At 49.8% G+C, this 16,126-nt stretch overlaps 1 protein-coding gene across 1 annotated transcript in view; it reads left to right on the forward strand.

Annotated features, from left to right (window-relative positions):
• Nucleotides 1-1,287: 1,287 nt before the first annotated feature.
• Nucleotides 1,288-16,126, forward strand: part of LOC149349507 (TWiK family of potassium channels protein 7-like) — a 60,581-nt gene continuing 45,742 nt past the window's right edge. Inside the window, exons 1-3 of the mRNA XM_089576783.1 lie at nt 1,288-1,345; nt 5,684-5,947; nt 6,294-6,501. Of these exons, the coding sequence (XP_089432909.1) occupies nt 5,702-5,947; nt 6,294-6,501 (454 nt within the window). The 5' untranslated portion in view covers nt 1,288-1,345; nt 5,684-5,701. The remainder of the gene's footprint in view (nt 1,346-5,683; nt 5,948-6,293; nt 6,502-16,126) is intronic.

The following is a 16,126-nucleotide window of genomic DNA, read 5'->3' on the forward strand; positions in this document are numbered from 1 at the left end:
AGTGTAGCTTTGAGCAAGTACGGACGCAGACTTGCGGTTCGAAACCTGGAAGTGAATTAATTCATTTGCTCAGCTGTTTTCATGACCTCAACGCCATTTTATAAAGCGTTCGAAAAACAAACGATTTCTACTTGATTCTACTTTTGAATCATGCTTTATTCCATTCTAGCTTTTAAACATACATCTAAGAACATTCCACGCTTTTATGCCATGTTTTCATGCTTGCTCAGCTCCTCACAACGGCTTCCCTAGTAGGAACAAAGCGTGTGCCCAATCTAGTTCACGGGCTTACCGCCTCCGCATATTTTAAAGTTAACGGCGGGTTAGCTACAACACGTTTAAAGACCGCACAATGGTCCCTGATGTCCTGAAAAACGTGTTGAGAATGTTTACTAATGTATTCACAACAAAGGGACTATCAGGTGAGCGCGCCAAAGAGATGTGCAGACAGTTGTTTCTACAAAGAGTCTGCTAAGTGTCAAGCTAAGTTTTCACGGTCCTATTCGTGATTTTGGCCGTGCGCTGAGGGTTATCAGTTTTCCTAGGCACCACCTCACTGCTTCTCATTGAAACACAATTTCGAAACGGAAATTGCAAAAGCCAAGCGCGAGAGCTCAAAGGACCACAAGGACGCAATAGTTGCAGGTGTCAAGGAAGGTACACAAACCCTACCTTCTTGGGTTACCTAGAACCTGTACCAATACACCCATCGTCACCTGTGATCCTGCGCTTTCATTACAGCGGTATAGATGTCAAGCGATTCAAGCATGTCGCAGGAGCGCTCCAAGCCGATCTGCCAAGCAAAGTATACGTACATGGCGAGAGCACTAGTGTTACCAGAGAGACAAACGTCGATGTGCTCACCCGTTCAGAGACCGCCTACGCTTCAACCAACATAAATAACAAAGGACATTCCCAAACGTTGAATAAGTGTATCCTCCTAAGCCAGGCGCAAAATAAAAGGCTTTATTCTGCTCCTCAACGCGAAAGTCAGCGCAGTAAAAGTCAAATCACCTTGTCTCGACAACACATGCTGCGTGCTGAGAAGCCAGAGGCGGCTGCGCTTCCGAACTTTATTGGTTTGCCTTCTCGTGCGCTCGCAACACCCCGAAGCAAAATCGTTGGCGGGCGGGCGCTTGTTTTCTTGGCACCTCCAGGGTGTGTGTGCAGCGCAGCTCGCCAATCGGGAGATGGGGCCGACCGGGACCATCTTGCACGCAGACGCTCCGCCTGCGCGAGGCTAAATATTGCGATCGCCCCAGCGCGGCAGGCAAGCGTACGCTCTGACACTCCGCGGCCGCATGCATCGCCGGCACCCTGTCCGGAAGGCACCGCCACTGACTCCGTAAGCTGCTTCTCCGCTTTGCATCGGTTATTGAGAGTTTTACGACCGCACCTGCTGGGCTTTTTAAAGCCGCCGGAGACATGGAGAGGATTTTCTCAAGCCTGCGTGGATCCGGCCGCAGTTGCAGGTGTCACTGATTCTCCGATGATTGGCGTGATGAACGTCTCAGGCAGCGTGACAGCATGCTGGAATAAGCTTTTCTAACGGCAGCTGCGTGCGATGCGTTCCTGATGAGCGTAGCTTAGAATGGCGGAACGTTTCGCTCGGACTAGTGTTGACTTAAGCTCGTGGCGTAAATCATATTCTCAGCCAGCAAGATCAACAGTTAGCACGGCTGGTGGCCTGACTGTAACGCATGTGATGTCAATGTAGCATAAACACAACTCTGAGGGAATCTGTATGCCGCTACGTCGATTATCTGCTCATGCCGTAGAACAGTCCGGAACCTTCGCATGGTGAGTTTTCACACAACTATGCCGTGCAAAGTGGTCCAATTCTGACACGTCAATGTTATGTCAAATTTCACTCAAAGTGAGGTTACTTACAACAGCAACAAAAAAAAAGCATAATGGACTGTTAGGAATGGATGTGCACCTTTTTAATGGTTCTAGTGATTCTAAAGCGGCGTGAACGACTATGCTATGGATAACTGCTTTGCGCAGCTTCTGCGCCACGACGGGCAACGCGGCGCATGCTGCTCGGCATGTCAAATGCACATGGCGTCGGGCCAACATCGCAACGACCGGCCGAAAAGGACAGCGGCTATTCTGATACACTATTCCATCTAAAAGCTACGGTGGTATAGTTTCGTTTGGGATGTTTTACGGCGAAAGCTGTAATAGCTTAGCTCAAGCAAAACACAAGTTAGGGAATACACCGGCAGCCGCCGATCGCGTCAGCATCACACGAGTAACACGACCTAGCCGGCGGTCGCAGAAGAGAGGAGAATAGCTTCTTTTCTGATTACGCGGTTGAAGTGTCCACCTACAAAGTGAGCTATTTATGCTCCTTTCCCTTCTTCAAAACCGAGAGAGGGTTTAGACCGCGATTAAGATTGGACAGTCTAACTCCCATTCTAGACTTATTCGCTGTATAGACCCTCCGCGGAATTTGAAGAAAGGAAAGGCGCATAACTGGCTCACTTTGGCGGTAGACACAACTTGCTGTGAGCGAAAAACACGAACGTCGACTAAAAGGTAGTTTCCAGCTAGAGTTTGTGTTCCTTTCTACAGCGCATTTGAGGCGTCCACCGGCAAAGTGAGCCAGTTATGCGCCTCCCCTGTAATCAACTCCAGCGGAGGGTCTAGAATGCTTGTAGCACCGTGATCTAAACTGTGAATAAGGCTAGACTGGGAACTAGACTGTCTATTTTGCTTCGTGCAAGCGGGCCCTGGACTGTGCCTGGAAGGAAGGATTGAAAGGGGCAGCCCATCATGCAGAGCCACGCTATGAACCAGGCGTGCGTCTCTCGTCGTGAAGAGTGCTTGCTAGTAGCGTCCTGCACTTGGATTTATCGCAAAGGGCGGTATGTTGCAAATGCTGACGGTTTTTCACGTTTGTCACTAGCAAACCACAAAGATTTGTCATACTACGCAAATGTGTCAGACTGCGCAGACATCTTTTCTTTTCAGTTGTTTATGAAGTGCCGTTATCTGCTGTCGAGATTCAGAAATGCACTCGAATTGACTGAGCGTTGTCTCACGTCTTCTTGTACACAGTGAGTGGTTGACCGGCGCATGTCACAGATGGTGAACTAAGGCCTTATTTAATTTGGCGACTGGAGCTGTCTATATATCAACAATATTCCACATGGGGATATCGGGTGATTATAGCGAGAAGTTTGCGCGAACAAACGTTGCACCTTTTGCATGAAGGGCGCCCGGGATGACGCGCATGAAAATGCTCGCCCGTAGCTTTGTGTAGTGGCGTCAGCTCACAGAGGACATTGAGCGGATTATTGAAAGTTTGAGCAGGCGTCAGTTAATGCAAAATGCTTCGCAATGTGTTCTACTGCTAACTTGGAGTTGGCCGACTATCGGACGGCAAATAATCTATCTGGACATTGCGTTATCTATGTGGACTTTGCGTTAACATATAGCCAGTGGCTTCTGGTCCTAGTGGAAGTGCATTCAAAGTGGATGGAAGTGTTCTTTATGCCTTCAACCACTGCGGAAAAGACCATCGAAAAGCTGCAGAGTGTCTTCGCACCGTACGGACTTCCAGAGGAAGCAGTTACAGACAACGGCCCTCGCTTTTGTGCCAAAAATTTCACACGGTGTCTTCGAAAAAATAGGCTGCGGCATTACCGGACGCCACCATACCACCCCGCATCAAATGGAAGTGCAGAGCGGTATGTAGAGACCTTTAAGCGAGAACTTCTTCGACAGGTTATGGACGAGAGAAAAACAGGTATCTACAAAACCTTGCAACACCGGCTTGACCGGTTCATTTTCACTTACCGAAACACACCGACAACAAGAACAGGGCTAACACCCGCGGAACGCCAGTTCTCCCGCAAGGTCCGCGCAGTCACCGCTCCGGGAGCCTCCGCTTCGGGGAACAAACCTTCCTTCGGCGCAGTACTCGTTTTCGGAAGACTGGTATTGCCTATAGATGCTGTGCAAAACGATTAAGATGGGAAGGAATGTAGTGTGATGCGAACGACTGTGGTGCTATATGACGTCACGGCATGGCGCTGGCTTTTCGGTGTAAAACCCTGCGGCCAGATCGCACGGGCTGCTCCTGTTGCACGGCCAGCATACCGAATAAACATGCTGCTTAGTCACTCTGTCTCTGCTTCACCCACCACTGCTGCAACACTTACCGCAGCTGATCGCGGAATCATTTCGTAACTGTGACGGCGACGTGCAAGAAGCCCTCTCGGAATGGCATCCTTGCGCACGGCGTCTGACTGGAGCAGCCTAATCGATGGCGTCAGATTTTCTATCCAGTAATACCCCGCTGCACTTCCCGTATCTTATTGCAGCGAATCTTTGTCAGGTTTATTTTTTTGCGCTCAAAGTCACCGGCAATTGGCTTGATCACTTTATCTCTGACTCGATATATCACCAGATTTATCTCGAATGATTGCTACCATGCAGAGCTAATTCTACGTTGTTCGAGGCTGTTATCTCGAAAGTTCGTTGTCTGCTTTACACTGAGCACGGCCGAAAGCAGCGCACATTCTGTTCGGCAACCGCCGAGCACGTCTGTTGCTGTCTGTGCCGCCGAGTTGTTCAGTTTTTTTTTTTGTGGGCGACAGTGAGCCCAATAAAGAGCTCGTTTCAGTTACGCTTGTATATATACTCGTCTGTTGTACCCAGCTTTGGCCCTACCACGTGGCATTGCTTTCAATGCCCGTCAGAGACATGCCGTAGCCTATGCAAAGTACGCAACTGAAAAGACGCTAGGTAGCTCTTCACTGGCACAGCTTTAAAGCAAACAAGGCCGCTACCAGGGCCGCAGGTGTGGACGTAACAGGGCTCTGAAAGGAACGAAGAAAATGCCGCATATAACGTTCTTCCCTAGTTCTTTCCTATACTATTACACTATATCAGGTCTGCTGCCCCTATTCAAAGAAACAGAAGTAAAAAACTCGTCAGCATATGGCTGCGGCAGAACTTCAATCGGCTAGAGATGCCTGCATTTTAAAAGTGCACAAGTTTTGACGTGGAACTTAGGCATGCTCCTACAGGACGCGATCTAGATTTCCATCCGCAAGCATCACATAAGCCATGCATAGCCCTTCCAGATATCACTAATTGTCATAACGAGTCGCTCAACTCACTAATGTCGCCAAGTACGGTGTCAAAGCACTGCAACGCACTGGGCCGGTGGCGTATACCACCATACGCAGGCAACACAGTCTTGTTGGATAGTAAGAACATTTTGCGTGCTGCCTCTCTCATGAATTGCGATGGACCAGGAACTGGTTTGGTTTGGTTTATGGGGTTTAACGTCCCAAAGCGACTAAGGCTATGAGAGACGCCGTAGTGGAGGGCTCCGGAAATTTCGACCACCTGGGGTTCTTTAACGTGCACAGACATCGCACAGCACACGGGCCTCTAGAATTTCTCCTCCAAAGAAATTCTAGCCGCCGCGTCCGGGATCGAACCCTCGTGTTTTGGGTCAGCAGCCGAGCACCATAGCCACTGAGCCACCGCGGCGGCCCGGACCAGGAACTGCAGACGTGACATGTATATTTGGTAGTGCAGCAGCAACACGTGAGAACGAATTGCGTGAGGGCGCAACAAGAGACGAGAGCAGCAGAGGACAGGCGAGCTTGGGCCCGTGAACTTCCTTCCACGTCAGAATGCAGCGAGCTCGGTTGGTGTGCAGACGCAGGCCGCGGGAGCCATGACGGGTACCGAGGACGGAGGCCGGCCGCCGCTGCTGCTGGTGAGCCCCATGCACGTGGTGACGCTGTCGGGCCGCCGGTCGTGGGGCGTGCGCGTGGCCCAGCGCCTGCACGCCATCTCCCAGCGGTGGTTCACGCACGTGCTGCTGCTGGTCCTGCTGGCCGCTTACGCGGCGATGGGTGCGCTCGCCTTCCGCTACCTCGAGGGCCCCTACGAGTCTCGCGCCAAGGCAGGCCTGCAGCAGGTGAGGAGATGCGCCCTCGCACGCGACGCTCCATTTTGTTTTCAGGCCCGTCCCATCATGGAGCGTATTCCTGTAATCAGTGAAAATAGAAAAAAAAACTAAATGGTGGTCAGCTGTTCCGGCTACCGGCTCTATCTGTATGCACGATAAAAAAAAAAAGCGGCAAAGCTCCGGCAAGTAATGCAAACCACTAACGATCAGGCGCCTAAATTTCGGCGGTATTTGTTAGCGTGACACAGAGACGAGCGGAAAGCCTTGAAGGTGTTAAAACAAAACTGTAGGCAGGTATGCACATGTCGCTAGAGTGGCACGCAGCGTCTGGCGAGATGACGCCGGCGGAACCCAGGTTCGTCGGCTGCTCGTGGAGGAGCTTCACCGGGGCTGCGGCGCCGTGGACGAGCACCGCTGGCGGCGGCTGGCCCAGCGGCACCTGCAAGTCTACGAGGCGCAGATGCGCGCGCTATGCCAGGCAGGCGTTACCACGGACGCCGAGCACCAGCTGTGGACGTTTTGGGGCGCCATGTTCTACTGCGGAACAGTCTTCACCACCATCGGTGAGCGGCGCACATGCACAGAAACCCGCGGTGAATTTAACATAATGCTGGTGCTTAATAACGCCTCTGCTTAATGGTTAATGCTCTTGCCATAGGCTTGGTGGAGCGCATATGGCAGGTTCTCTCAGATTATGAATGGCAGTTTAAAGGTATCACTCGAGAGAAAAGTATTTAACACCTGTATCTTACCGGAAAGACAACGCAGAGAGCTATGGAAAGGAAAATGATAGGTGTAACGTTAAGGAAAAAAAATTATTTTGGGACTAAGAAAAAGTAAGAAAAAGGAGTCCCAGCCCACGCCAACCTTAAAGGTGCACTGAAGAGGATTCTGAACATGTCTTTTTGCCGCGGGAACTCGATCCACACGTTCCTAGCATTCTTAGAAACAGTGACTTATTGCCCTGTGTGGCCGATTTCCCCAATTAAAACGAATTAACGTCCGGCTCCCGCCTTTTTTTTAAATTCTGCCTCGTACGGTGGGCGGAGTCGACCAACGCGTGGAGCGCCTTTCACCCAGTCCCGTGGAGGCTTTGCTTTCGCTTTATTTTGTTTTTTAGGTTTTCATGAATAAATAGTTTCATTCGCAGATAATATAGCCGCAAAATAAGCCCGAAGAAATAAAAATACGCGCGGACTATTTGCTACTACGGATTACTACGTATTACTCCGCCGATGGCAGAGCGGCAAGCCGCCACGGGACTGGGTGAAAGGCGCTCCACGCGTTGGTCGACTCCGCCCACCGTACGAGGCAGAATTGAAAAAAAAAGGCGGGAGCCGGGCGTTAATTCGATTTAATTGGGGAAATCGGCCACACAGGGCAGTAAATCGCAGTTTCTAAGAAAGCTCGGAACGTGTAGATTGAGTTCCGGCGGCAAAAAGACAAGTTCAGATTCCTCTTCAGTGCACCTTTTAGAGACAGGAAGAGGAGAACTCACGCGGGTAAATTACGCGCATCCGCACCAGTGCGCGTTTCCACTGAGCAGAGATTATTAACAGCAGCTCTTGGAATCAGCACTCGTCAAGGTATTACATTTTCTCATCCTGCATCGCACGTTCACACACTCGTCTAGACCGCTCGAACAGTGCGCTCTGCTGCGTGTTTATGAGATTTTCCGTTGCCTGTCTGGCTGCGTGTATTGTTTTTTGAGGCATGATAAATAAACCAGAGTCTACGCGAATGCCCGTGCACGATAATGCATTGTTTCGAGTCCATGGCTGACTCGTAAATGACACTTGTGTAAGTCTCCACTGCGCCGTTTGAGCGCTCTAGACAAGTCTAGTCTGTGGACATCTGTACACTGGGGGTGGTCATGCCTGGGACGGCGAGGGAGGTGGATTCGCACACGCGCTCCAGCTGCTGATGCGAAGCCTGCACTCTGGCCAGCGCTTCACTACTCCCCAAAAAACATGCCCCAGAACGTCACAAGGCAAAGTCTGCATTTGCAGCATCGACGGGGTGTCGAGCGTCAGGCGCTAAGCGGGACCGGTCAGTTTCGAAACGCCCAGCCGGGTAAAAAAAATTCGGGGGGACACTTAAGCTCCGCCTTTTTAAGGGTATGAAGCGACAGCGGCTCCTCTTCTTCATGCAAGCACGGACACTGTTTCCTGTTTCACAGTCATATTCATTATGTGACAGATCACACGAGATACATACAGGGTGTTTCACTTAAGACAATTTTTAAAAATATGATTTTGGAGTTTGAAGAGCGCTTTTATGGCATAGCATTGTCAGCAGTGTAGTACATCAAAGTGCAGCTAAGACATGCTAATTGGCAGGCTGGTTAACTAATATTGAATAGCTAACTTTTTAACTCTTACTGTTAGGCTCCTTATTTATAAGAGGCGTGTGACCTACCGTAATTAATATCCATATCAGTTTTTAGAATTTCGAAAACACCGTTTTCCTCGGCGCTGTGGCACAACGAATTTTGGCTCTATTGCGCCAAAATACATGCGCTTTCGAGAAGCTTGCAGGCAAAGCAACCTCCCTAGTGCACGAGACTCGTCGAAATAAGCAAAATTTGTAGGGCCACAGAGCCCAACGTAACCGCATTTGCAAAATTCTAAAAACTGATATCGGTGTTACTTGCGGTGGGCTACACGGTTTTCAGTATATTAAGCAGCCTGACAGTAATAGTTAAAAATTTAACTATGCAATATTAGTTAACCAGCCTGCTAGTTAGCACGTCTCAGCTTTATTCTGATGGACTTCACCGCTGACGATGCTATGCCGAAAAAAGCGCTCTTCTAACTCAAAAAGCTGACTTTTAAAAACTGTGTAAAATCTTGGGTGAAACACCCTGTATAAGGCCTCGCTTTAAACAAGCCGTATGAACGTGTCTGCGTGGAGTAGCGGTAGCGCGTCTGGCTCGCAACCAGAGGACCCAAGGGACAAGGGTTTCCGATGCGGCGCTGGAGTGGCTGGCGCCATCTATCGGAGCCTCTTGCAATCGACTAGTCTTAAGTTTTCAGACACGCCGTCGGCAACGCCGACATCGGATTTTCTGCGCCACGGGTCTTTACGCTTTCGAGTACAATTGCCTCCTCCTTCCGTTCCATCTTCTATTCTTCCGAGGAAGTGCTCTGGAGGAGCGAGGCGCGGGGGATGCTGACAAACGTGACATATGCTAGAATGGGCAAGAGCAAAAAAAAAACGTGACAGCCGGAGCACACTTCCGCGCACCGGCCAGCTCTGTTTCTTCTCGGGTCGCACTTCCGTCGGAAGTGTCGAGGCAGAACAACGCGAGCGCTCGCTTGCATGCAGCCCGACGCTCGCTCAACGCTGCAGGGCGCGGCCCTCGGCAGCGGCAGCGCGGGCCAAAGAAATTGGGGCCGCTCATGCGTCCACCGGCATAAGCGGAGAAAGTAACGACCCGGTAATGGCACGCTGCTCCGAATGTCGCTTCCCTTGTTAACGTCCGACGCCCGGACGTAAAAAATGTACCGCCTGCCGGCGAAAATCCACGCGATAAAGCGAGAAATAAGCAGAAATAACCTCATACACGGCCGCGCAGCAGTTGAAAGAAAAACGGAGAGGCAGCAAATTTTACTCGGATAAGAAGGGGAAAGGCGCGGAAGTAAGGCAGGAAAAAGCGCACATGGCTCGGCGCGCACGTGTCAGCGCGACGAACCCTGAGCGGAGGCTGCGCCTTTGATTGGTTCCAAGATAATTATAACGTCGCATGTGTGTGACACAGGGCTTATTGGTCTAATTCTCTTAAAACACGGTGGATATTTTGGTGTGTTTAATTTTTATTCATTTTCTGCGCTCAGAAATGAGACGCACAGAGACCGGAACGGCGACAGTCTGCATCTGTGGCCTGCCTGCCCCCCCCCCCCCCCCCCCCCCATACGTAGGACTGCAAACATGCCATCCGCATCACAGCCGCAGCCCTGATGTCAACTCGGCGGCTGTATGGAAGGTTGTCCGCGTCCCAAATCAGCGTTTGTTGAAGTGTGTTCGACACCCCAAGCACATCCACGGCGCTCGACATGTCTTTGCGAGTGCGCATGCTTTCCATCACATCTAGGTCATGCTGGACGTAACCGTCAAGCGTTCGTTCGAGTTCCTATACAGCTTTGATGCCGGGCACCGCGCCATCGTCCGCGTTCACTGCTGCTCCGGCCAATGCTGCACGTTGGCAGGATGCGTGGGGTACCGACCGCATTTGAGGACATTTGTGTTGTATTTGTCTATTCATATATAAGTGGCGACTAAAATATGTCCAGCTCGCGTATGCGTAGTATGAAACACAGACTACTTAATAAAACTGAGTCTTGGTGAGCCGTGCCAGAGGATAAACAAGTGGTTCGCTCCCGATCGTTCGAAAGTGTGTCAGACCAAGAGGTATATTTTTTCCAGTCATGTACGTGGCAGAGGATAAGGGCGGGAAAGGCCTCAAATGACGAAGCTCCCAACATTCCGGTTGCTTGGCTTCGCAGTTCGGCGCAAAGAATACAAATCGGCGAATCATTAAAAAAACTGTCATTGCGCAACAAATACAATGATAAATACGTTTGGTTTGTTACAATACACAGACTTGTCGACAGTTTACGAATGAAACTAATTAGAACAATTGATAGGATTGAAACAACTGCTAAGAAATTGGCATCAAAGAGGGTGGTGGTGATGGTGTGAATGTACAGTCGGGATTAGCCTTACAGTGGTCTGTCGGCAATATCTCCGCCTGAGACACTGATTTAAGTGATTGCGTCTTTACCACACTACCACTGTTCCATAAGGCCAATGTCCTCTAAAAACTGCAAGAGTGATCGTGACACTAAAAGCCGCTCAGTTCGGAAGACATCACGGCAAACTATGCGAGAGACGTCGTACAAGGAAGTGTTCAGTCTCCTAAGGGTTGCCCAGGAGTGTCTCACGCTCGGCACAAAAACACGGGCACGCTTAAACGAAATGGCTCACATTACCCAGAACATAACAGCGTACGCACATAGGTGAAGTGGCGTGGTGAATCTTGTGCATCCATACCGGCGTATGGGCACAATCGGTGCGCAGTCGATACAAGAGAGTGGCTCTGTCGCGCGACAAGCCTCGCGTATACAGCAGTGGCCGAAGTTCAGAAAAGTGTTGCACCACTAGCTGCCTAGCGAAGTTCCCGTCCTTTGGTACAGCCTCTAAAGATGGATAAGAACGGGCTTATTTAGAGCAAGAAGGTCTGCCACCGTGTTACCAGCGACTCCAACGCGAGATGGTAGCTACTGAAAGCAAACTTCAAATCATTTCAACCGTAGCATACTCAGCCAGCCGAGATCCAAGAGGAAAAATTAATCATAGGGAGTCTCTCGTTGCAGGGGATCTAGTGCTACTTGGAGTCATACAGAATGGCGATTCTCTATGGTTCGCAAAAAGACAGACGTTTAAGCGACCTTGCAATGGCCAATAATTCAGTCGAAGTGGACAGCACTAACGCCAAGCTCAAGATATTTCAAGGTCAGGCGCTACGAATGCCGCTGAGCAGGACTGTTGATGCCTGCTCACAGAGCCATCAGTATAAACTTGTACATGACCTTCGTAGACGCTGTTCAGATCTTCAAGAACCAAGGATCTAACTTCCGCCAGAGATAGCGATCGTTTCGAGCGCGAGCCTGGGATGTCGAGACGGCAATGAATGTCGTTATAAAACAATGGCGGGTTCTGCTGACACCTGTGTCCCCTGGGTAACCAACACACTGTGCTTAGGATGTGAAGGGTGTGAAGGGCTGCAAAGAAGTGACTTTGGGTCCTAGCTCGTAGTCAACAAAGCAGCACTTAGCTGACCTGTCCGGGCGTCTGCAAGGCGAAGTAATTTAAAAGCAGTTTTTTGGAGGCCTGCGGACGCAACGGAAGGCATCGGGCGTCTTCTAAGACCTTGCTTAAAGGAACCAGGCGTGGAACTACCAGCGCAGTCTTTAGAAAAGGCAGTGAGTAGCGAATTCTGCTGGTCCCGATAGCACCTGCGGAACGTTTCAGCACATTTAGCCCTGGTAGCGAGAAGGAAACAATGCTGTCTACCGCTCTCTTTCACGTCAGGCGGGAGTCAAAGATGACGCCCAGGAACCTCGCGTGGCATGCCTGACGAACCTGGGTTCTTTGCATTCATAAGTCTAAGCGCGTACAGCGAAATCTATCGCCCGGGAACAGCATAAAGTCGACTTCTCTGCTGATAGGGAGAGACCTAACGTGGCCAAATGGGTCTTTATCGCAGAAAGAGCCCGCTGCGAAATCACCGCTAGACGCGTGTATAGTGGTAATTCCCGATACCCACACGCCGATGTAGTCAGAAAAAATGGACATGTGCAGCAGTGCACGGCTACATGTTAGTGCGTCTAACAGAGCTGCCGTGACAATGTTTAAACAACAGCGGCGATAGCCCACTTCCTTGCGGAAGTTCTCGAGACAAAGTCCTCATGCTGCTAAATGTCTTTCAAAGGCAGACTTGCATCCCACTGTCGCAGAGAAATTTTTGAACAAAGCGTTGAATGCGCCCTGTCGCCATCGTGCGATGTAGCTGAGTGAGTATGGCTTCTAGTTTAGTTTTAGTTGCGTCTAACGTCCCGAAGCGACTCAGGCTACGAGGGACGCTGTAGTGAAGGGTTCCAGAAATTTCTACCACCCGGGGTTCTTTAACGTGCACTGACATCGCACAATACATGGGCATCTAGAATTTAGACTCCATCGAAATGCGACCGCCGCGGCCGGGATCGAACCCGCGTCTTTCTGGTCAGCAACCGAGTGCCATAACCACTGAGCCACCGCGGCGCTAGAATGGCTTCTGATAGGACACACTCATAAGGCTTCGACACGTCCATGAATAAGGCAAGGGTTCAGAGGCCGTTGCTCCTGATGTGCTGAATGCGGCTTACTAAATCCAAAATGCTGTCCTGCGCGCTGAGACGAAAATGGAAACCAGTCATACATGATGGCAAGAAACATCTGGTTTCAGCCCACCAGGACAACCGGTTGTAAATTAGTCCCTCTGTTAACTTTTAGACGCACGAGTTGAGCGACACCGGTCTGTACGAAGAGAGATCCGTTGCTTCTTTCTGGGGTTTCAAAACAGGCACCCGCACGATGTTAACCAGGCTCATGAAATGTTTGCCGTTTCCCAAACTTCATTAGAGAAGTCCAGCAGATCACATAGTCTTTCGTCCGGAAGATTTCGAAGCATTTCACTGGACACGCCATGAGGACGCATTGCGCATCGTCTCCGCAATCCAAGAAGAGCAGTCCGCAACTCTCTCATTGCGAACAGAGTGCCCATGGCAGTCGGGGTAAAGCCCACGCAAAGAGCGGCATATGAATGTGATCGTCCTTGAGTGTGAGCATCGGCAAATTCTTCGGCAACACAAGTAAGACTTCGGCTTAAATATAGCGCCAGGGTGTGAAAAGCGTTAGCCTGGCGAGATTTTCACAAAAGAATGGTCCACACTTGACCAAATTCGTGAAACTGGCGTGAATGCACTTAGTTTCGCGCAAAAAGAAACCCACTGTTCTTTTCCAAAGTGTTTCATGTATACCGTCGAATAGCCGAATTTAGCCGATTGAAGGTTGTTTTACAAGACGGATTACCCTTGCACCGCATCAGTCGCCGCTCTGCCCTGTGTGTCGCAGCTCAGAGGTTTTCCAACTCGAGGTCTGACACTGGGAAAGATGCAGGGAAGTTAAGCGACACAGCACAGATATACAAGAGCAACATGGTAATAATGAAATACCATATAAATGGTATCGCCCCGAAGCGGTGGCTCAATCGTTAGCGGCCGCTGATCCCAAGGTCGCGGGTTAGATCCCGGCAGTGGTGGTCCTATTTCGATGGAGACGCGAAATACAAAAATGCCCGTGTGTTGTGCGATGCCAGCGCACGTCAAAGATCCTCCATTGGTCTGAATTAATCCGGAGCCCTCCCCCACGGCGTCCCTCACAGCCCATGTGTCGCTTCGGTACTTTAAAGGCCACAATTTAAAAAATATATATAAAAGCTATCCGCAAATTGTCCTGTTGGTTCTACGTATTCGATCCAAAAACCAATTTCACCAAAATCCGGAGGGCGCCTTATGCAGCTAACTTGATCTACAGTCTGTCATTATCATTTTATTATATATGCCCCTTCCAATTACGTCAACCCGTGCGCCAACGGTGTTTTGAGGTAATCTGCGCAGCCCCTGTTCGCGTAATGTTAACCTGGTGTTATGGGTCGGTTAACGGACGGGCAGACAAGCTTCATCTCTCACTGCGACTCTCATGCACAGGCGATAGTCTTATTCAAAAATTCAGGTAAATTGCGCCAATGAAGAAAAAAAATTAGGCGGACACTTGCGCTCCGCTTAAGGGTATGACGTGACAGCGTTAATGATTATCTGCTACTTTGTTTAATTAGTACCTCTTTCTAATTACATTCTCATTAGCATACATCAGTAGCTATACTAGGCCACGTGATACACCACATGACACACAAGGCCTCCGTTTAATCAAATAGAACTAACGTGCCCCAACGGCCTGCCGCTTGTGTCAGCAGCCAGAGACTATTGATCATTGCTTTGTGTTTTGTCGTGGTGCCATGTTCTTTTGAGACATTCGCCTTAGGACTCAAAAACTGCATAGAGCTCGCTCCCTATGCTATAAGATATTTGCCTACAATGGAAGGGTTAATTGGAGAGATATGGGAGAGGCCTTATACCTGCAGTGGGCGTAGTTGCCATGATGGTGACGACCTCGTAATCACGATTTTTCTTTAGTTTTTATTTTCATTCCACAGCTCAGCGTGTGACGTCACAACCTTTTCGAACTATTGAGATTTTCTCGACATCACAATGCTAACAACTATGACGGTTTCGCCGTTGAACGGGTGCTTAACGCTGTAGCGTAAAAAGCGGCGCAGTGTCCGCTTCCTATTTCGGGTGTGGAAGTATCGGAGAGCTGTCGCTGGTTCTGCATATAGCTTCGTCCTCTTTCAAGCCGCACAGGGCCCCGCACTACAGCTACCAATCTGCCTTCTTTCTGGAACCATGTTCTGACAAACGCATCCCCTCTCTGGACGTCAAACAAACCTTGCAAAAGCACATGGCCAACGTGGCGGCACAGGACAAATCAAACTTTGCCGACTGGCAGAAAGAAGGGAGAGGAGGATGCGCTGATGTACGCCATACGACGTGCTCCAATACCTCCAGGTGGTAGATATTTCGTAGAGGTTCGTGCTAAAAAAGCCCCCTTGGCAACGTAAGACATGGTGAGCAAAGAAGAACCAGCAGTATGAGAAGCGCGATCCCCTTGCAGCAATCTATATACACATCCACACGCAACGTGTGTGACACAGCAGGTAGTACGGACAGGCGTTCAGGAAGGCGGCCCGTCAGAATATTCTGAGCTGCAGCTTCTCTAGCCGACTGCACTTTATTCTTACGTCACACTAATGACGTTAATAACGCCTGACAGCCACGTCATCCAAGTGCTGAGACAGTGCGACGAGTAAATCTCATGTGCGGTGAACCGCGGAGGAAAGTATATGCACGCGTAACAAAGTGCGAAGCCATTAGTTATGCCACCAAGAGCAGTCTCTCAACTTCAAGATTTGCGAGTGTCAAGACTGCATCGCGAAATTCGGTCTTTATATTGCGCGTATAACTGAGCTCGCGTATTTGAGCTGACCTTTCTTTTATATATATATACTGCACGGCCTAGCAGCTAAGACAGTCTTTAAAATAAAGCCTTTGCGAATAGCCTATAGGGCGTACACTGCGAACTCTTTCATTTCTGCCTATCTTTTATTTGCACGGCGATTAAGGCCTGGTCGTGAAATATTTCACTCCTGCAGAAAACCAAATCCGCCTGTTAATCATCACCTTTCCGAAACAAAGTAGCCGGTTAATCACTGACAGCAGAAAAACCTGCAAAGCCTTCCTGGAGCTTCCCTCAAGCAACGGCTGGCCAGAGCTTCATTCCTACTGGTTATTTCTTTTTGTTTTCCGCCCGGTAAAGCTCTAAGTTTCAATCCATCTTGCGAGATATTTATAGCGCCACTGCTTCTCCTGGTTATAGCCGCTTTGTTTTGCTTTCTGTTAAAAGGATCTCTCCTTTTTATTATGTCATGAAACATTCGCTACTTGTCAGGATGATTGATAGCTTCCGAAC

The sequence above is a fragment of the Amblyomma mixtum genome, chromosome 3, assembly GCF_055824585.1.
Source record: "Amblyomma mixtum isolate Tamu chromosome 3, ASM5582458v1, whole genome shotgun sequence".
Lineage (NCBI taxonomy): Eukaryota > Metazoa > Arthropoda > Arachnida > Ixodida > Ixodidae > Amblyomma > Amblyomma mixtum.